This window comes from Amblyomma maculatum, chromosome 5 (assembly GCF_055883805.1).
Source record: "Amblyomma maculatum isolate TAMU_Amacu chromosome 5, ASM5588380v1, whole genome shotgun sequence".
NCBI classification, from domain to species: Eukaryota; Metazoa; Arthropoda; class Arachnida; order Ixodida; family Ixodidae; genus Amblyomma; species Amblyomma maculatum.
Genome location: NC_139348.1, coordinates 126,654,191 through 126,675,485, shown reverse-complemented (window position 1 = coordinate 126,675,485; position 21,295 = coordinate 126,654,191). Strand labels below are relative to the sequence as shown.

The 21,295-nt window shown below is 46.6% G+C and overlaps 1 protein-coding gene and 2 non-coding genes across 3 annotated transcripts in view; 1 reads left to right on the top strand and 2 right to left on the bottom strand.

Moving 5' to 3' along the window:
• Agps (alkyldihydroxyacetonephosphate synthase) overlaps nt 1–20,985 on the bottom strand; it is a 43,585-nt gene extending 22,600 nt beyond the window's left edge. The window contains exons 1-2 of the mRNA XM_084604275.1: nt 20,670–20,985; nt 285–373 (exon numbers count right to left, since the gene is read on the bottom strand). Of these exons, the coding sequence (XP_084460401.1) occupies nt 285–373; nt 20,670–20,822 (242 nt within the window). The 5' untranslated portion in view covers nt 20,823–20,985. The remainder of the gene's footprint in view (nt 1–284; nt 374–20,669) is intronic.
• Nucleotides 16,859–16,932, bottom strand: TRNAI-AAU (transfer RNA isoleucine (anticodon AAU)). Its single transcript has one exon. It is a non-coding gene; the product is annotated as a tRNA-Ile (tRNA).
• On the top strand, nt 17,389–17,462 carry TRNAI-AAU (transfer RNA isoleucine (anticodon AAU)). The gene has a single exon. It is a non-coding gene; the product is annotated as a tRNA-Ile (tRNA).
• Nucleotides 20,986–21,295: the final 310 nt, after the last annotated feature.

Sequence of the window (21,295 nt, the reverse complement as noted above, 5' to 3'; positions counted from 1 at the left end):
CAAGGCAGCACTGCAGGCAGACAAATCAATGCACTAAATCAACACATACATATTGCTGATTGACCTACTTTGAGAGAGCGCCAGTGACAGTGACAACTGCTGCCGCTAATGCATGCACTGCAAACAAATGTACCTAGTAGTTTTCGCTGGTGATGGAAAGAATGCTAAGAACACCCTTGCACTTAAGTTTGATATCATACAATAAACCCAAAAGCCACATCCTCTTGACAATGAAACCTGCACATACTAAGCTCAAGCAGAGAAGGTCTAACCATCCAGCCTACCTGTCACCCGTAAATGAGATGTGATGTGTGGAGCCGTCAACGACGAATTTGGAGTCCTTGTAGCCCCAGCCATTCCACTTGAGTAGGTCCTGCCTGCACATCAACACAAGAACTATGAAACACCATAAAACCATGAAACACAGCTTCACTTCAGCAGTTCTAAGAGATATGGGTGAGTTTCTCTTATGCAAACTTGCACCTGCAACATGTGGATTAGGCACCCTTGAACTCTGCACAGAAAAGCCACAGAGTATTTTTCTGCCCTCTCTGCCTGAACCCAAATGAGGGTCTGCAGTATTGAGCAAGCAAACAAACAAATAAGTAAGTGTGTGGGAAGGGGAGGGACGGGGAGGTAGCAGCCAGAAAAGCTCTATCCTACAGTAAGAATAATGACAGCCTCAATGATTATACACCAACTTCCACGCCAGATTGAGCCACGTGACCACAGATGGTGCACTCCTAGGCACTGTGGACAGTTTCCTCACCCCTTTTTCCTATTTTCCCAGTACAATCACCATAAACAAAAATCTGCATATGGAATTTTGCGAATAAAAGCCGTTCACACATTTTTGCAAAGCAAAATCCTTCCATAAAATTTTTACAAAAGAAAAATGTGCCAATGTACCAGTTGAAGGCACACCTATATACAAGGTGCTTCAGCTAAGAGAGTTAGCAACAATTAGAAGAGTTAAAAAAAAAAAAAAACACTTCCAGCGGTCTAGTGCACCACAATAAAGCTAAGACGAGCTCACCAGCAGGCTAGTTGACTTCTGTGGAATCAGTCACATCTCCACACACCCCCTTGTTTTCACTGAAAGCATCCTCTTAATTTGGAACGCTTTTTTTTTTGCACAGACCAAAAAGGAGGCTATTTTTTCTCCTGTACACTTAACACCTTCACCCTCAACATAAAAATTTTGATTCCTTCATCCATGGTTTCAATTCCAGAGAAACACCTGTATGAGCAGTTAGCTTGATCCCCAACGATTTTTCTTGGACTCCATATTTATTTTAAGGCTGTAAATAAACATCAGCTTTTATAATTTTGGAAATACTGTTCTCATTGCTGCTGTTCACACACGTACGCTGGCCCCCCTGCCTTCCGAACTCCCATGGCGACGCCGCCGCGGAGGCCTTTCCTCTTTTCCCTTGTTGAATGGCAGGACAGACCTCCTCCACTTAGCGGGACGAGCAGACGAGCTTGCTCCTCTCGATCGAGGAGTCTGCCGCCGTCTCCTGATCGCCCGGCCAACCGCTGTGGGACGTGAGCGCAGAGCCACGCGAGGTGACCACAACATTCATCTCCCATTTTCGCGTGCCTATAGCCGCTAACCCCTATTGTGTGTCACCTCGTACTCGGGCGGAACATTCTTCATCTAAGGACGGGACTCTCAGGGGAAACGGGGGCAATGAAGCCTTAACAACATTCGCAGGCGATCAATCATGTGTTCGATGCCAAATATCAGTTGTGCTCGATTATCACAGGAAAGGAAAGGTGCAGTATCTGTCACACTTGTTCCGCGGACACCTGAACCGCGTAAGGTGGGAGTGAAAGACCATTAACGAGCACTGACATCGCACAGCACATGGACGCCTCTTCGTTTCGCCTTTATCGAAATGCAGCTGCCGGCGGTCAGGATCGAACTCGGGTACTCTGAAACTGTAGTCAGGCACCACTGCACCACTGCGTGGTTTGCCGCGCTGTCGCGTGCATGTATCTTCTCCAATAGGCGATGAAGCAAACCGTAATCGCTTTCGCCACGCTGCCTAGTCACGTCAATCTTTTTATCGCTCACATGTAGCTCAGTCTTTATACGAGGTAGTGATGACGTCACTACAATCTCTTTATCCCTCACATGTAGCTCAGTCTTTACACGGGGTGGTGATGACGTCACTGCGTTCGGTCGACCTGGCGGTCGATCGACCTGTGGTCAAGGTGGTGCGCGCCCTTGACCACCACGGTGGACGCATCTTGGTCACCACCTTAGCTTACATGGGAGAATGGCGCAGTGGTTACGGTGCTCGACTACTGTTCCCAAGGGCGCGGGATCGAATCCCGGCCTCGGCGGCCGCTTTTCGATGGAGGCGAAAAGCAAGGCGCCCGTGTTCTGTGTGATGTCAGTGCACGTTAAAGAACCCCAGGTGGTCGAAATTTCCGGAGTCCTCCACTACGGCGTCTCTCATAGCCTGAGTTGCTTTGGGACGTTAAACCCTACAAACCAACCAACCATTTTTGCGGGTGGTGAGCACGCAGTCAGGTGACACATGGGTGAGGTGTGTGTCTTGTGGTGTGTGGAGTTCTTTTTTTTTTTTACTTGAAAAGGCGTGCTGCTTAGTCAAAAGGCGTGATGTGCCAGAATGCAAGATGAGCGCCGATTTTGTGCGTATTTTGTGCGTTCGCGATTTTTGCAGTGAGAGCTACACTAGGCTCGAGCTACACTCGAGTGTCGCGGTGGCCAGGAGGGGCCAGTTGTGCGCATGTGCCGTTACCATAACAACCGGAGAAAAAGCAGCACGAGCAGCAGAGCGTGCGCTTCGTCCTCGCCGCGGCCGCACGCCCGCTTCCGTCGGAGCCGCGCATGGTTACGCGCATGATCAGTTGTGCGCGTGCGCCGATACCATGGTAACCCACAGGTGCGCCGCGAGCTTCGTCGCCGCCTGTCCGAAAGCCGCTCTATCACCCGAACCGCGCATCGCATGCGCAGCATTGCGTATAGACCGTTTTATTATGGGCGCTGCCATTTTCTGTATGTGGCGCCATCTAGCGGCCGAGTTGTGAACAACCGCCATGCTGGTATGTGGGGTCCCATCCGCGGAACAGGCGACAAGTAGCGGAAATCGGCATTTTGGAGCTTTCGCACGCAAACTTTTGCTTTCTGAAAGTACCTAGCTGAAAGAAAAAAAAATTTTCAGTAGCAGCGAACCCTTCGGTCAGAAATGACAAAAAAGTATACTCCTGAGCAGGTCGGCTGAAGGCTACAAGCCTGATTACAATTAGTGTGTAACGTTTATGTGGCACAGAGGCGGCGGCGCACCACTGGCAGTGATGGCAGCTTTCGATCTACTTTTTATTCTTAAATGATTTCTAGAGACGGCTTACCGTAACAATTTGAGGAAAGAAAGCAAGCGAATGTAGCGGTTTCATGTCACGTTTAGAAGCAATGCTAATCGCGCTAGATTTGTTGGGTCAACCGATCATTCATATACTATTTACTACTTGAGCGGCTACTGCGAAAGTTCCCACACCTCCACTGGGGTTCTATTCTTAAGTATCCATTATCCATTTCGGATCCATTTACTCTACCCTGGCTACTTTTGTTGGGTGACAATTAGGCAGGGTGTTCAAGCGTCCACTACCAGGCAATCGGATTTCAGCATTGCCTACATGACTCAACCACCTGTTTGCCGGTATGTGCGGGGAGTGGCGATGACTTGTCAACAGCGTAAGCTGCTATCCTGCAATTTCTCTGACTGGGCGTTAGTTGCGTTTGTCTGACGCTGCCGTCATGCTGACATCAAAATACAAGGTAAAATGGACAAATGATAGCTATGGAATAAGGACCTTAAATTATGTCCCATAATGTCCTCATCGAAAGTTGCTTTTGTCAACAATTATATAGTCCATTTTTCGTCGCAAGGTTTGCTTACTGCAAGCAATCGCTGCTATTCCTACGATCATATTCCCATTTATTATCGGCGGCAAAATCTTACGAGATGCGTGTTTTAAAAAACAAAAAAGAATATTTTAGCGCTGTTTCACTTAATAAATTGACAACCAATTTATTAGTATATCGTTGTCTTCAAGTGGGACGGGTTCTTTCATACTTGCATTAACCTCAGGTGACTGAATCGAAATAGTTCTTCTTTACCTGGCGGCATCTCGTAAATATTTGCCGCAAGGAATATCATCCACTTGTTGCCCAAAGTCTGCCGTTGTTGCACGATATTAAGTTTTTCCGGTCCCTACTCTACAAACACAGTGTTCGGAACTCGCACGAAAGGCTGCCAAAGCGAAACATTTTCGGTTGGGGCTTGAAATTCAGAAGCTGCTCACGCAAGTGGAACAGAGTAGAGCAACACACGCGCATACCACCGCTGTTAATCTTTTATGTTCCGTTAATCATCTCCTTTTGGTTGTTATTTTTTTTTTGTTAATGCAAACAACTGAGTAAAAAAAAAAAAAAGATTGCGTTAACCGCGGCAGCTCTTAGCAGCTAAACTACGGCCGGAGGAAATGAAACGATCAGGGAAATGAAGGAAAGAACAGGGAAAGAAAGCACATCGCTCACATCAGCTAATCGGCTTAGATACTTTGCGGCTATTCAAGACACTCTGTGTGCAAAAGACTGCAACGTGTGCCCTTTCTCCGTAGAATGCCCTGCCGCCCCCGCAGCTATCTCCGCGTCCCCACATACCATCAGGAGGAGCCGCGCAGCGCGTTCCGGTTCGAGGCTATTTTCCTCCTCGCCGCGAAAACGGTCTATAAAAGGCAGATATGTAATAGGCGGCAGTATCACGTTTGACATGGGTGCATAGGAGTCCAGCCGCTGCTGAACAGTGGTATAGACAAAACAAGATTAACTCTTCCCATCCTGAGGGCCTGGAACTCCCTACTGAAACAATCCGTACGAAGCCTTATGGAAAACATATGGACTCCGCATATTTTCCATAAGAATTTGTACGGATGCTGTATGGAATAATGGAGTCTATATATTTTCTGTAGATCTGTTTGCGGAAAGCATATGAATTTTGCGGAGTGTTTGCAGCTGTTGTGGACAAATGTTATAGATGTATGGAGTCCATATATTTTCAAGCTCAGCCAGGGAAACGTACCTCTCGCTACGTATATCCTGGCATAGCCGAGCTAAGCCACTGCCAATATTTAGCTTTGTTCTTATTCTTCTGGTGGTTTGGCAGGATGGCTGGTATAAGGAACCTAAGCTGGAGTTCGCTCCGCGACACCAGCGCTCGGTTCCTGGCAGAGCGGAGAGGAACTACAAAACCTACCAGCAGCCGCACAGCGCACGCAGCCACTGTTACTAGATTAAAGAAATCTAGTAACGTTGGCCACTGTAGCGCACGGCCGTCTGTGGAGACCGCGCAGCCCGCCCGCGCAGGAACACGTGCCAGGCGCGGCCGCGCGTGCACACGGAGCAGGAGAATGAGTACGAACAGTGTACAGACGCATGCAGAGCCAGCGCTCTTCGCCAGTGGGGTTTCTCATTTTTGCTTTTTTCGGTTCTCTGGCTGAAAAAGAGGCTGGTTGAAAATGTTTTTTATCGTGCTTTCGAAAACGAGAAATTATGATTAACTGATAGACTGTCATCATTGCGCGCCACTTCAGGCCCTGAAAAGCGATCGCCGCGAATAGTGTTTTCAAAGAGCGCTTAATTGTTTGCAGTAATTGAGACAAAGAAAAAAAAAACGTGAACGCGGAAGCCCCGCTGCCTTTGTCCATGCTGTCCAGAGAATGAAGTAAGCCGCGTTCTTGTGGAGAATCATTGATATGCGTGCACACAGCGACGAGTGCTCCGGGCGCTGGTTGGGGAGCTTCTCTTCCCTTTGTGACTGCTCACTTAAAAGGGGCCGCCCATTCAACTATTTGGGACATGTTTTAGGCAACCCCCCAACAAGGCCAACGAAAGTAAACGTTGCCACTCATAATGACCCATTCGCTTCGGCACGGTGGCTACATAGGATGCTACCGGCGCCGTGGTGCCTGTTTCCGGCGCGTTTTGGACGTGTTCCCCACGAAGGCACAAAGTATGACATATATGTTGTTTGAGGCCGAGTTCTGCGATGGTCGCTGCGGCACCGCCAGGGACAAACATCGGTGCGAGACACAAGCGGCACGAGGTATAACTAAAAAAAGGCCAACAACCAGGCCGTTACCGTTTATCACACAAGTTGCACAAAAAAGTGCGCCGTAATTTTTTTATTGTAGTTTTTTTTCTTGCCCCCTTTATTGGAGCGACGGCGACGAGAGCGCGACAGGAGGAGGAGTGGAATGCAGCGTGGAGCAGACGACGCGGCCGCGCTGGGCGGATGGATGTAATGTAGGAGTGTCCCCTTTGAAACGGGGTGGTAGCAGTTGCTATCATGCTCATTTTTTCACCCTATATCAAATATTGTTTTAGATTGGTTAACTATACCATCATTATAGTTATTGAATTTTTATTTTTACATTAGTAACATTATGTCACTTTTCTGCTTTTAAGCCACCAATCTTCCAATCGTTTTTTGCTAGCTTCCACCGCAGGTTCATTACCCGGCCACTGGTATCTATAAAACCCCCGAGCTTCAGGAAGAGTGACTATGCCTGCATCGACTTCCGGATGGATACCATTACATTCAATTATAATATGGTTAATTGTTTCCGTGGATTTACCACATACTGCACATGTGTCATCTTCATGGTTAAATTTCTTTTTGTAGCTGCGCGTTCTAAGGCACTCTGATCTAGCGTCAAAAAGTAGGGCACTGCCTCGAGTTTGAATCAAAGAAAGCTTCCTTTCTGATCTGCCTTTTCCACTTTCGGTATAGCTCCACACTCTGTTTCTTTTCTACAGAAATTATCCAATTTTTACCGTCTGTTTTTTTCACCTGTTGCTTAACGCTCTTTATTTCTTCGTCCTTGTGACCAGCGTACCTACTGGCTAGTTTCCTAGTTCTTTTCCTCCACTGTGAGTCAACGCTTTTTAGGTATAGGCATTTAAATAATTTGGCTGCCCACTTGTTACTGTCCAATTTCCTCAGGCGTTCCTCATAAAATATTTTACTCTGAGCTTCCCGTACTTCGAAAGATACCCAGCTCAAATCTCCCTGTACTGCGCCATTTGTGGTTATGCCGTGGGCACCCAGTGCTAATCGTCCGACGGCTCTCTGATTTATTTCCAATGTCGACTGTACTTCTGATTTTAGGCACAAAACCACCTTTCCGAAAGTAAGCCCGGGGACCATAATTCCTTTCCAAATACCCCTCGAAACCTGATACCTGTTGTCCCTACAATGCCTTATGCTTCATTATTCCGCCATCATCCCGGGATACTGCCCTAGGTTGCCCCGGGACGGCCAGATAGTAATGTCGTCCGCGTAGATGGCGTGCCATACGCCATCCACGGCGTTGAGCCTGGACAAGTTAGTGGAGAGAGAACAGCTCCTTGAGGCGTTCCTTGGGTTCCCATATCGATGGGCCCGAATTTTTTATTGCCCAATCTTAATTTAGCAACATAAAAAAACTTCTTAGAAAATCGGAAATCTTATATAAGAAGAAGGAAACAAGTGTGCATATTCCTTTGTGCTTTGCCGAAGGCATCTCCAAGTCGTCACTCGTAGCCTGCCTCTTAATTTTTATCTGTTGTAGGCCGTCATTGCACCCGCAACCGCTAGTGTGCATATTGCTTTGTGCTTTGCCGAAGGCATCTCCAAGTCGTCACTCGTAGCCTGCCTCTTAATTTTTATCTGTTGTAGGCCGTCATTGCACCCGCAATCGCTAGTGTGCATATTGCTTTGTGATTTGCCGAAGGCATCTCCAAGTCGTCACTCGTAGCCTGCCTCTTAATTTTTATCTGTTGTAGGCCGTCATTGCACCCGCAACCGCTAGTGTGCATATTGCTTTGTGCTTTGCCGAAGGCATCTCCAAGTCGTCACTCGTAGCCTGCCTCTTAATTTTTATCTGTTGTAGGCCGTCATTGCACCCGCAACCGCTAGTGTGCATATTGCTTTGTGCTTTGCCGAAGGCATCTCCAAGTCGTCACTCGTAGCCTGCCTCTTAATTTTTATCTGTTGTAGGCCGTCATTGCACCCGCAACCGCTAGTGTGCATATTGCTTTGTGCTTTGCCGAAGGCATCTCCAAGTCGTCACTCGTAGCCTGCCTCTTAATTTTTATCTGTTGTAGGCCGTCATTGCACCCGCAACCGCTTCGGTGGTGGACGACGGCTGTTGTTGCGGCGCGCGTTGTTGTTGTTGTCCAAATAACTTATGGCACATACCCGCAGAGGGGGATCGGCCAAGAATTGGGTAGCAAAGAATTTTTTTAAATATACTTGCATAAAAAAAATGATTTGAGGGGTAGAGGAAAGGAAACAAAACGGGAAATAAGCGAAATATAAAATGAAAAGTGGTAACACTCGCGGGAGATTGACACTATAATTGTAGAACAAGTGATGTTTAAATATTTAGCAAGGCAAACGATTTGAGTCCAGTAAAAAATTTTGCATGGCCTTTCTTTCCCTCTTCCTTTTCTTTATCTTCACTTCTGTCTGCACGAGGCAGCGGAGGTGGCTCAGCTACAGAGCCAGTAGCAGGCCCGTGCAGTTTCTTTTTCTTCCTACAGCCACAACAACGTTTAAACACGCTCCGGCCATTTACTCCCATCTATGCTCCGACGGCCAGCCTGCTAGCCCCTTTACATCCTTACCCCGCCGGGGTGGCGCAGTGGTTACGGCGCTCGACTACTGTTCCCAAGGACGTGGGATCGAATCCCGGCCTCGGCGGCAGCTTTTCGATGGAGGCGGAAAGCAAGGCGCCCGTGTGCTGTGCGATGTCAGTGCACGTTAAAGAACCCCAGGTGGTCGAAATTACCGGAGTCCTCCACTACGGCGTCTCTCATAGCCTGAGTTGCTTTGGGACGTTAAACCCCATAAACCAACCAACCAACCTTTACCTCCTTGGCGCGCATTGGACTTGAGAGAGATCCTGCAGCCCTCCTCTCACTTCCTTCCGTCAAGTGATTAATTATTAACCGGGTTCGAACCCGACCTCGGCGGCTGCGTTTCGATGGAGGCGAAACGAAGAGACGTCCGTGTGCTGTGCGATGTCAACGCACGTTAAAGATTCCCAGGTGGTCGGAATTATAGCCCTCCACTACGGCTGCTCTTTCTCTCTTTCCACTTTAACTCCAACCTCCCTACCTTCCCTTACGGCGCGGTTGAGGTGTCCACAGAATACAAGTGAGACAGTTACCGAGCCTTTCCCTTCCTATAAACCAATCAATCGGTGATTGGTCCAAAGGAAACGAAAGGAAAGACGCAGTATCTGTCACACTTGCTTCTGTGGACACCTGAACCGCGCCATAAGGGATGCGAGGAAAGTGGGAGTGGAAGTGGAGAGAAATAGGTGCCGTAGTGAAGGGCTACAGAGCAATTTCGACCACTTGGGGATCTTTAACGCGCACTGACATCGCACAGCACACGGACGCCTCTCCGTTTCGTCTCCAGGTCGGGATCGAACCCGGGTACTCCGGCCAGAGCCACCTAGACTAGGGAGAAGGCCTGCGCACCCCTACTGGCATAGCCAAGTGACTGAAATTCCCATAAACATGGGCAGACGCCCAACTGCGCTTTCGCTCCGAATTCCCCTTTGGCGTCAGCGTGGCGACGTCAGAGGAGACGTCGCAAGGAAATAATTCCGAAGCACAAGACTTGTGCTCCAAGGCAGCACGATGGGTCGCTGCCGGTCCTGTGCCCCGAAAAAGTAGTTTTTCCCGACTGAACTGCGTGACCACGTTCAAATGAATCGCGCGAGGCGCCTCGCATAAAAATCGTTGATAAAAACGAGAAAAGAAACTAACTGGTTCCAAAAATATACGTATACAGTACTCAGCTGACGCAAACGACTACTGATTACGCACTATATACGCTAACACCTCACCTTACACTATACTAGCGAGCGTCTCTGACCAGGAGTCGCTGCCAGCGTCATTAACTATTCAACAGGAGCACGAACGTAAACCGTACCGGGAACACATGCATTCAAGCAGGGTTTCCCACAATCCTTTCCTCCCGACCGCGTTCCATAAAGTATTTAAAGGAGTGAGCCTCACGTATGCACGCACGCAGATGCACACACAGACACACACTAATGGTTTCGTATACTTAATGATTTTCAATGTGAGATCTCGCAAAAAATCACAAAGGAAAAGCGTACATAGTTATCGTCGCCGGGAGTCCTCGAGCTGCTCCTTGCCTCGAGGTATAATGACGAGATCAAATGTAAATTGGTTGCGAGGAGCGGAAAGACGCTGTAACTGCGGTCTCCCTCTCTCGGTACAGCGTGCACGGAAGCGGGAGAGATGACGCCGTATAGTAGACGACTCCAGATTCCGTTTAGGGGCCGTGGTTTCAGAGCGATCCGCGATCTGTTACCGTGACTGAAGTGAACTAGAATATTATGGAGAAGGCCTATAAGGAAATGACACGCGTCATATATACGCAACCTCGGACGTTAAGAACCAAACCTTCTTTCAAGGCGCGGCTAATGTGTTCTTCGTGAAGTATAACGCAACGTAGCGTCCTATACTCAAAATGGTTAGTTTACGCGGATTTTCCTAGAGTAATCCACACACCGCTGGCTGGTCGGTGCATATCTAGAAAAAATGATTTTAAGCGAAAGCTTCACCACGTCATTATCTCTCACGGTCAGCCTGCTTGACCTTCACAAAGGTGGTGTGGCCCCGATGTCTGCTCTGACATCGCACAGCACACCGACGCCTCTTTGTTTCGCCTCCATCAGGCTCTGTGCGGATGAAGGGAGGGTAAGGTTTTTGAATGGGATGCACCACGTGCCAGATGAGTTCCCAAATTAGTACTTCTTAAAACTTGCTTGCGCAGGTATACTCTACGTTCTGTAGGGTCACGTGATATTGATGTACAAATGTGCGTACCTCTGAATATTATTTGCAAGTCAGCGCTTGTGTTCTTCCTGCTTTTGTCTCTCGTCCAGTTCGCGCTGTTCCACCCACAATGAATTACAATTTATTTACATTTCGTTCTCCATTCAGCATCCATCTGCTAGTCAATCTGAAGGAACATCGCTTTAACAGTCGCCAAACGTGTCGGAAAACCGCGCACGCTATCGGGCGTATGCTTAAAGGTCAACTCCGGTGGTTTTTTCATCATTCTGTGTTTTTGGTTCAATTACATTCCTCGGCACGTCCTGACTCGAACACAAAAAACCGTTTTTCGAAATTCCAATTAGAAGTATTTTTAAAATGAAAAAACAGCAAATCGAAACCGAAACTGCTTTCACGGCCAGAAACGACGTCCCAGGTGACGAAATGGTGACGTCACACTCAGTATTAGAGAAACACTCGTACGTGCGTTGGATGGTGAAAATAAAGTATGGAAATCATGAAGCATTGCATAAAATGTCTGAGGTAGTTCAATATAAACCTCAAAATTTCATAATCATGCGGGAAGTGGACAGTAACGCCGGTATACTGTTTGTGACGTCAGAAACTCAGTGTTGCCGGCAGAAATAGTCTCAACTTAAGCCATGAAAACAGCATATTTTAAAGTCGTGTTGCGCGCGAACGGATTATCGTACGGCGCCCAGATTTTGTAGAATGCTTCAGGACGGAGAGGAGAATGTACAATAAAAATTTTATTAGAATATTCGAATGTCAAAAATCCCCCGGAGTTGCCCTTTAAGCATCTCCCGATTTTTTTTTTTCTTGGGGTAAGTAGCTGCCTCGCAGGCTGGGCGGATGTGATTGCCGCAACGCGCGTATATCAAATATGCATTTGATTGAATGCTTTATTCTGCATCTACTCCTCGATTCGAACTGCATGATGACGTCCATCAGGAATGGGACTCCGTGATCACCACCAGCAAATGTATGGCGGTGCGCAATTGCCTCAGATATTCCTTCGCCCCTCTAGAAATGGTGGCGCGGAGACGCCTCAAATTCCATGTATTTATTTCTTGATCTTATTCTTTTCTAGCTTATCTAGCTTTGTGTTCGCTAAAAGTACAGGATCTTTGCCACTGAGTACGGAACTCAATTAACATATAGAACAATTGCTATTTGTCAACCGATGTCCTTCTCCGGTGACAGCCGCACAAAGCATCGGCTGCCAGTTCCTGGGCGGCAAGTGCGTAATATTAAGTGCTGCCCCCATGGAAAACGACTTGACAGTTGACAAGGCTCGAAAGCCCGCCGAAAAACATATGCCGCAGTTTTCGCGACTTCACCATCGCTACATTCATGAGGGTGGTTTGTAAGCAGAGAATTCCTATCTGCACGTCGTGCGCATGCGTCGTATATGTAGTACACGGGCAGCCCGTGCGGCGAATGCCTCGGAAGATGTCTTGATTGATTTATAGGAAGGGAAAGGCATGGTAATTGTCTTACATATTTTCTGTGGACACCTCAACCGCGCCGTAAGGAAAGGGAGTAAGGTGGGAGTGAAAGTGGAAAGAGGGAAAGAGGAGCCGTAGTGAAGGGCTACGGAGTAATTTCGACCACCTGGGGATCTTTAACGTGCGCTGACATCACACAGCACACGGACGCCTATTCGTTTCGCCTCCATCGAAACGCAGCCGCCGAGGTCGGGTTCGAACCCGGGTACTCCGGCACAGTAGTCGGGCGTCTTTCCACGTTTCGAACACAGGGGGGGGGGGGGGGCAGGTAGGGCTGGCCTGCCACCGAATTTTTATCTGTTGTAGGCCGTCATTGCACCCGCCACCGCTTCGGTGGTGAACGACGGCTGTTATTGCGGCGCGCGTCTTTCTTTCCCTCTTCCTTTTCTTCTCTATTTTCTCTTCTGTCTGCACGAGGCAGCAGAGGTGGCTCAGCTACAGAGCCAGTAGCAAGCCCGTGCATTTTCTTTTTCTTCTTCCTACAGCCACAGCAACGTTTCGAACAGGCAGCAGGGACACAAATTTTAGGAAATGCACGTAATATGTTTATAAATGCCAATCACAAAGCCAAATCCGTACATGTGTTCTCGCTAAACAATCTACCACCGTTCTCCTGCGAAAAAAAAGAAAAGTCTCAATACCTTTAATACCTCATAATTTAATGCCCAGCGCATTTTAAGGAACGATCATACTGGAAAATGCCATTGGCCCCCGCCTAATTGGTGCTTATTATTTTTTTGGCTGTTTTCAAAGAGAGAGAGAGAGAGAGAGAGAGAGATGTGAAATTATTTTTGCTGTTTTCCTTGTGCGCGAATATATATTCGGGTCTCGTTGTCTTCTCGCAAGGGCCGATCCCTGTCAAGTTGCGCAATTAATTCTTACCGACTGGCGCAACTCAATCTACTCGAGGAAAATCTCGCTCCCACACACCACTAGGCAATCCTCATTACATTCCGGGCACACCTCCGGGCACACACAGTATATCTTTTGTTCTCCGATATTTGTGTAATAGTCGAAAACTAAATTCACGGCCGGTCTCGAGGGAGAGAGCGCTTCTCTTCTCTTACGGCCTCTCCAATGGGGTGTGTTTCAACCGCCCGCCGCGCCTCGGTGGGTTCGCCACCGCCCCACTGCTGCTCCTCCGCTACAGCCGTTCACGCGCAAGGGAAACGCGCGCTCGCTTTTAGCTTCGCCCGCGTCAGTTGTAACCGGCAGGTCCTGACATTTCGCCCCTTATGGTTTATACAAAGTCCGTAATCAACATCGAATATTTATCGCGTACGAGGAATAAAATAGTCAACAATCCGCTCACGCGCGCTCTCCTTCGTCACTGCGGCCTTGCACGGTCGACTGAAGCTTCGGGAACACTTCAACATTTTTTACCCCTAAGTTTTCTACAAAACTAAATTTACCAGGCTATGCAATGTGCCTTTGAATGTTTTAAGCAGGCGTAGCGCGACCTGACGTATAGTGTATAGTGAACTGTTGGGTGGAGATTCTGTCAACCGCTACCGTTTTCGTTTAGATCAGAAGAGGCACGGGCAAAAATTCATGGCGCGTCTCAGATTCAAAGTAAAGAATAAAAATTTACTCATATAGTAAAATTTTCACTTGTCTAGTGGAGTGGGATGTTCTAGCTTCGTTCAAAACATATCAGTCATTTGAAAGACCGAAGATGTATATGTAGTCTCGCGACTACTTTTAATCAAGGAAATCGGCATAAACAGTTAAGCAGAATTGAAAAGAGCGGCAAACAATAAAAAAATTGTCCTTCAAAATTACACATTGCACTATATGTTCATCAATTCATCAAAACGCGACCTGCGTCTAGAAAATTCAGTCTCAAAATCTTCCTGCACGGCTTGTGCACATAAGGAGTTGGCCTCTCGGTGTTCTCTGTCACTTTCCTGGTATAATTAATTGAGAAGAAGAATTCTGAGAAATGTTTCAAATATCAAAGGAGCGGACCTATATCATAACATAGCTGTTGTCAATTCCTTTCGGGCAACTAGTGTTGAATTCTAAAATGCTGACTGAATCAGGGTCTTAAGTACTTCGAAAACATTTGTGTGTATAGTAGGTGCACGGCAGCGTTTCCTAAAAAAAAAAAAGAAAAAAAAAAGCGCTTGTCCAATAGGGCAACAACGTTTGCAGTCCACTAGAATATTGTCCTCGTAGAAGAGCGTACTACATGGGGCTGCTTCTTTCGCTAGTTTCAAGAAGAATAGAGCGAGCGTCACACCCGAAGTTGATTAACTAAACGATATACCCAGCGGCGTAAGGTAAACCGGAATATGTGACAGTGGGAAATGGGATGGTAGGAGATGCCATCACTTCCTTCAGTGCCTTGATTTTGCTCTCAGATGAAACGTCTGTCTTGACAATGTAGTCATGTGCCGCTAGCTGTTACGGCCCTCGCATCTAGCATATGTCATTCCCTTCCGCACATTAACCTTACTTTCCCGAAAAGAGCCTCAATGGGTCGCTATATAGGGTTTGAAATGAGTCTTCAGTGAGAGTGTCCTTCTTTAACGCTTTAAAGTTTCTTGCATACTTTCCATATAGCAGGTGAACTCATTTGTAAGTCATTACATCGAGTATCACCTTCATCATTTATTGGCCTCTTTTTACCACTTCGAGCACAAGTGGTGTCATGAATATCAAACCATTTTTTAGTGCTTTCATAACAAGCTTATAGCATGTAAAAATTTCATTAAAACAATGCTTATTTGCAAAATTAAAATAATGTGTATAATACCACACATTGGCTAATATATGAATTGTAATAACATTTAAAACTCAACCCTACAACGTTTACTTTGACTGTTATACTAATCTTTTATATCATGCAAGAATTTTGCAATTTACATTACATTTTTATGAAATTATTTTCATCTTCGGTGTTACATGAATGGTTTCGCATCTAGCGCTAAAGACGGTTTTGCTGTTGCAGACGAGTTGCTGTCATGTTAGCCTTGAAGAAGCTTCGATGTGATCACTTCTCATTCAGTTTTGTTGTTGTTGTTGTTCCTATTCTTGTACAGGCTTGGGAAAAATTCGGACTAAAATGGACAAAAGTAGCTACCATGCCGCAATGTATGCCATGCTTGTCGAACGTTTGCCGAACGACAGTGTTTTTTATATCCCTTCACGTGTGTAGTACGTTGACGACATGCCGCTGCATCATCTACGTTCTGTGTTCTTTAATTTCGGGGCTGCACTAACCACGAAACTCGCGAGCGACAGCGCGAAACCAGGCAAAAGCCACCCGCCGCCGCTGAAGCAGACGCGGAGCGAACAGTGAGCAGGTCGCGCCCCTTGGGTGGCGGAGAGAGCAACTCAAGGAGAAACATTCCCATTGTTCCCGCGGCGATGAGAAGGCCGTAAGAAAGAGCGCGCGCTCTCCCCCGAGACCGGCCGTGCTAAACTATAACCACCTCAATACTGCTGGCTTCGTAGCATGCATGTACCTCAGTTTGGAGCGACATGAGGTGAATTCTGGCGCAGTTAGATGCAAATGCGAGTGTAATAAAATTTCCGCACTACATCAAGGTGCCATTGTGCTTTCGCGGCAGCTATTAACAAGAAAGGATTATTTACTGCTGATGCTGCAATATAATTAAACGCGCATTACACTGGCTGTCCCGTTCAATTTGCGCCTTTAGACCCAGGGCTAAGAAGAGAAGCAAACACCGCTCACTATTAGTGGATAATATACCGCTGAATTTAGTACTCAAGCAATCTTCTGCGACCAAACATTATAATTCGCTCACGCCGCGTGCCAGTAACTCCCGTCGGCACCGGCCCGCAATGGCAGCCAAACGGGCGAAACGCACAGTACAGACCCCTTCATACAGTTCTGCTCCATGCACTGAGGCCTTTTGCGAGGACTCAGCATTGCAATCTCTCGAAGGTGAGATGAATGGACTCTAGACCTTGGAACATGGGTACACGCTGGTGCTTTATAATGCGCGGTTTACGATATTTATGGCAGAGCCTTTTAGTATTTATATTTCTTTGACAAAGCCTCTCTATTGTTCGGCGTTCTCTGCAGAAACTAACAAAGAATTAACTAATTCACCATCCCCAACCACATAAAAAAAAAAAGGATAAAGTTTTTGGTCACTGTTATATATATTTTTAAAAATGAAAACAGGTCTGTTTAACCAATAGAACTATGCCAAATAACACAGCAACCTACACCGTTCTCCATACGATGGGGGAAATCGGGTGCCCAAAGCCTCCTTTTTCGCAACAAAGTTAAAAAGGCGCATGTGAGACTCTCCCTCACCAGAGTTAACAAGCGAAGTGTCGACCTTAGCCAAAATAAACGGAAGAAATGGTCATGCATCTGCTTATTTGAAGAAGATACAATAAATGGAATTGTAAAAAAAAAAAAAAAAAAAAAAAATAATAATAATAAACAAAAACGTGGCCTGCGCAGGGATCGAACCTACGACCTTCGCGTTATTAGCACGACGCTCTAACCGACTGAGCTAGCAGGCCAGATGGAACACCAGAGTCTTCCAAGTCCATAAGTAGCCAACCAGCGCGCTATTCGCCTTCAGCTGTTCACGGTATCTCAAACATTTTGAACTCTATTTACTCTGAGTAGGGTGCCACCGCACTTCGGAGAGCGAGCCGGCTCTCCTTGCTGTTCTGACACGCCTACGCTGCATCAGTGCAACGCCCTTAACATTTTTTTTTTCTTTTATATTTTTTATACATTCTCCGAGCGTCGGCGTTTTCACGCTGGAGCTGGACTGTTCCACCGCCTCAAAAGGGCTCTACTCGTTACCCGCAATTCCGCGACAACCGTTCCTATTGCGACGCAGAAAGGGCACAAGATACCGAAGGTGTATGTCAAGCTGGCCGAGCATATACCAGCAGAAAAGATGCCAGCTAGAGCATCGACAGGCGTGCCGGAGAGCACTTCCCATTCAACAGTACGCTGCCACGTCTGGCCTGCTAGCTCAGTCGGTTAGAGCGTCGTGCTAATAACGCGAAGGTCGTAGGTTCGATCCCTGCGCAGGCCACTTTCTTTTTTTTTTTTCCTCAACACCAAATGGGCGCTGACCATTATATTATAGTCCCCATAGACAATCATCGAACCGTTCACTCCTCCATGTCTGCTATTGGAAATTGATTCTATATACCTGCCTCAAGCTGCGCCCCTTTCCTGATAAACTGAACCTAGGCATACCCTGTTTCACAAGAAAAAAAAATGCGGATCAAAGGCAATAACTATGGACTATACTAAGGCTGTTGTAGGATACGTCTATCTACATTTGCCATGAAATTAACAGCCTCAGTCATAAAATGTAAGTGCTTAGTTAATAAGTGCAATTTCCGTAAGTCCATCATGGGCATTTAAATTGTCAGCTGAATTATTTTTGTGACAACCTTCCACTGTGGGTAGATGGTAAAGAGGAAAAAAGAGATCGCCTCTCCACTTTTGAGGATATGAGATAGAGGGTAGGAGGAGACAGGCTTACTGCAGGTTTAAGAGGCTATGTATGGCAGAGGGGAAGGTGAAACCTGCATAAGGACCTAAAGATGAGCGGCGTTTTGCATGGGCCCGACAGGAGCGGTTCGAGTTCAGTTATCGGGACGAAAACCAGTTGTCGGGCTCATGTAAACTCCGTCGGGTCGGGCCGAGAAGACGACGGGGCGAGTCCAGAACTCCCGCACAGGGGGTGGGTTGACTGGACTCGCCCCGATGCAGGAAACGTAAACGCTGTCGGGTTGAGTCGGGGCACAGTGGGAGATGAGAACAGTACGGAAAACGCTAGAGATGCGCGGGGGAAAAAACCGGAATCGGGTGCCATCTGCTCATTTTTCGTCTCCACGCGAAATACCGCCCCCCCGCTCGTCTAGAGCCGGTTCTGCGCTCGTCGGGTCGGGTTCATATAAACCCGGTAGGGTCGAGTCCATGCACTCAAGTCCCCAACTCGAGATTCCGCTGTCAGGTCCATGTAAACAGGGCTGTGGGTGCAATGGAAAGAGGAGGTTGTGACAAGGACAGAATAATGTCCAACCTGAGTGTAGTTCGATGTTAAATGCAAATAGATGCAGATTTACGCAGTAAGTCGGTAAGAAAATATAACTTTTTTTTTAACAACGAAGTGCACTTCGGGGCTGCTTGCAGCTGAATTCTATTAAAGGTGCTTTTATTTTTCTCTTCCAATAAAATGACACGATAGTCTTGCCATGTGACTGAGGAAAAAAACAAAAACAGGAAATGTGAGTAATGGCAAATGGCAGAGCTAGAAGAAGACTGATTTCTGAAAGGCAAGTAGTCTCCACCTAAATTTTGACATGCAGTGACTGAAGAGAGAATGAAAAAAAGAAAAAAGAAACTGCTCTTCTTTTCTAGCTATGCCAATTACATAACATCTCATAAGAGAACAGAATGGGAGGCCACTGCTAAAAAAAAATTGCTCTAGAAAGATGACAAGCAGCGATATGACAGAAGTAACTAAAGCTACAGTTAATCGTCTAAGGAAATACAACAAAAAAGGACCCACACAGTTATCAACATAGTGCCACAAGCAAACTTCAGTGCTTGCCAAGTGCAGAGAAGGGATGACTTAAACGAGGAAGTGTACTCGCATAAACAATTTTAACCATCCTTGCCCACAAAAGTGATTCGTGCTAGTATATGTACTGATGATGTTTGTATTGATGATGTTTAGCAACTGCCCACATTTCTGTTTCCTGGATCATCTGACACCGCTGAAGTAATTAAAAAAGAAGAAAAGAAAAGCAAATGGCAGAACATCTTCAAGAACAGCTGCTGAGCCACCGAAGCGTGAACTGCTGCCATCAAAATTAAGAGAAGCGGGTACTTGCCTGAACCACGACCTGTTTTAAAGCTGGTCGTGGTCTGAATAAATACAACCTCGACATGCATACCTACAAAGCTATATGCTTCCTCTTTCACCTACAGATTGTGAGGTCATCAACCCTTCGGTTTTCTATGGTACAGTCTATGTAAAGCAGGTGATGTTTGAACATGTTCAAATATGTTTCAATGGCCATGTACAACCTTAGTCAAAAGATTATGAAATGCTAAAGTAGTAAAAATTTAATTTGAAAATGTTAATAAGTGCACACCTAGGAACAGATTATATGCTACACTAATTCTGATTGTTTTAAATACAGTGCAATCATTAAATCTCAAGCAATGTGCTGCAAATGCGAATATGTATATTAAATTTATTTGCTTAAGCCACAGCCCATAAATTTATGATGCCGTGTGTATATTTCGCTGGCAGCCCAGTGAATCCACAAGGAATTTTATTCAGTGCTGCTGTTTAACTATTATAGACACATGCAAAGCACAAAGGAAACAAAATGGTGCCTCTCTAATTAAACAACATTGCTGAGTAGGGTTTACAGTGCGTACTGAATTTTTACTATAATGCCACAATCTTTACAGTAAACAAAGGCAATCTAAAATTTCTACAGGCGATAAAGTAACAGCATGGTGCGGACTACCGGTCATAAACAGCGAATTTGTTGAATATCTGGACCGTAAAAAAAGAGCTACTTAATACGGTAGGGCGAAATGAAGGCAGTTCGAACCCCATTTTAATCAAGAAAGCGCATTTTCTCAACCGTTCAGACAGCATACCGGTCAACGCCATTAATACTGAAACCCTAAAATAGATAACCTAGATGAACAGTGCGAAGAAAGTCGAAATTAATCGCGCTGCAAGTGGGATTGACAAGCTTCTAGCCAACCGCACCGATCAAAACAGCCCGATCCGAACACTGCCGGCTTAACAGCTCTTTAAAAAGCTGGAGCCTGTACACAGCATCTTGCTATCATCGTTCATGCACTCCTGCCCTTGTCAGTTGTCCACACTTTTGCAGTCGGACGTGACAGGCGAGCAAAACGAATGTTTTCGCGAAGTCAAAAAGAACTGCCGCGCTCGGCGAGAAGTTAACGCACGCCGAAGCAATCGATTACACATTTTTTTTTTTTTTCTTTACGTTTACAATGCCAGAGCCGCGAAACTATGATTGAGCATTGTCGCGTGGGATGGAACTGAGGCTCAGGCGCGACCCGGCCTATCTTCCCTGACCTATGCGTCAAAAGTGCATCCCCCGTGAGCTCGTTGTTCTCTTCGCTCGGTTCCAACCTCCAGTGCGCCTCTGTGCGCCTCTCCTCTCGGCGCAATGCGCCGGCGAATCTTGTCTCCACGTGAGGTGCACGAACAAGACTGACGAAAGGTAACTTGCCTTCGCCTCGGGATTGTGGTTGGTCTGTGCGCGGCAACGGGGCAGACGCCCTTCTCCGAGTCGTTGAGCGCGCGTGCCTCGTCCGACTCATTGCCGGAGCCTCCCTGGAGGTGCTTTCGGATGGTGTCCAGTCGCTCCTTGGCCGCCATCCCACCGCGCGAGAGAGAGACGCTGCCCAGTAGAGAGACGATGTCCGAGAACGAATCGTCCGATTGTATCCGGCAAAACAAGAACAAGCGTACTACCTGCGGGCGTCGGCGGCGAGGACGGATTGGATTGGATTCGATTCCGCTCTCACTTAGCTAAGCGTGGGCTCTTACGTGACGTTTGAGCAGTTTGAGAACAAAACGAAATACGACTAAACTACTGATCACGGGGCTACTGACATCATCTTATATATGTTCGAGAAACGTGTGAGTTCTTTACTTTTTTTTTTTTTTGGCATAACGATACATTTGGCCGTAGAAGAGTACATGCTAAAAGATAATAAAGTGTGGGAAGCAGAACTGAGACAACAGTGTGTTTTATAGAGTTCTTGTATTAGCTTTATGATCCAGAGAGCAAAGGTTACAAAGCACATTTTTTGTATAATTGGTTATTCTTTTGTTATATGCTTCAACAT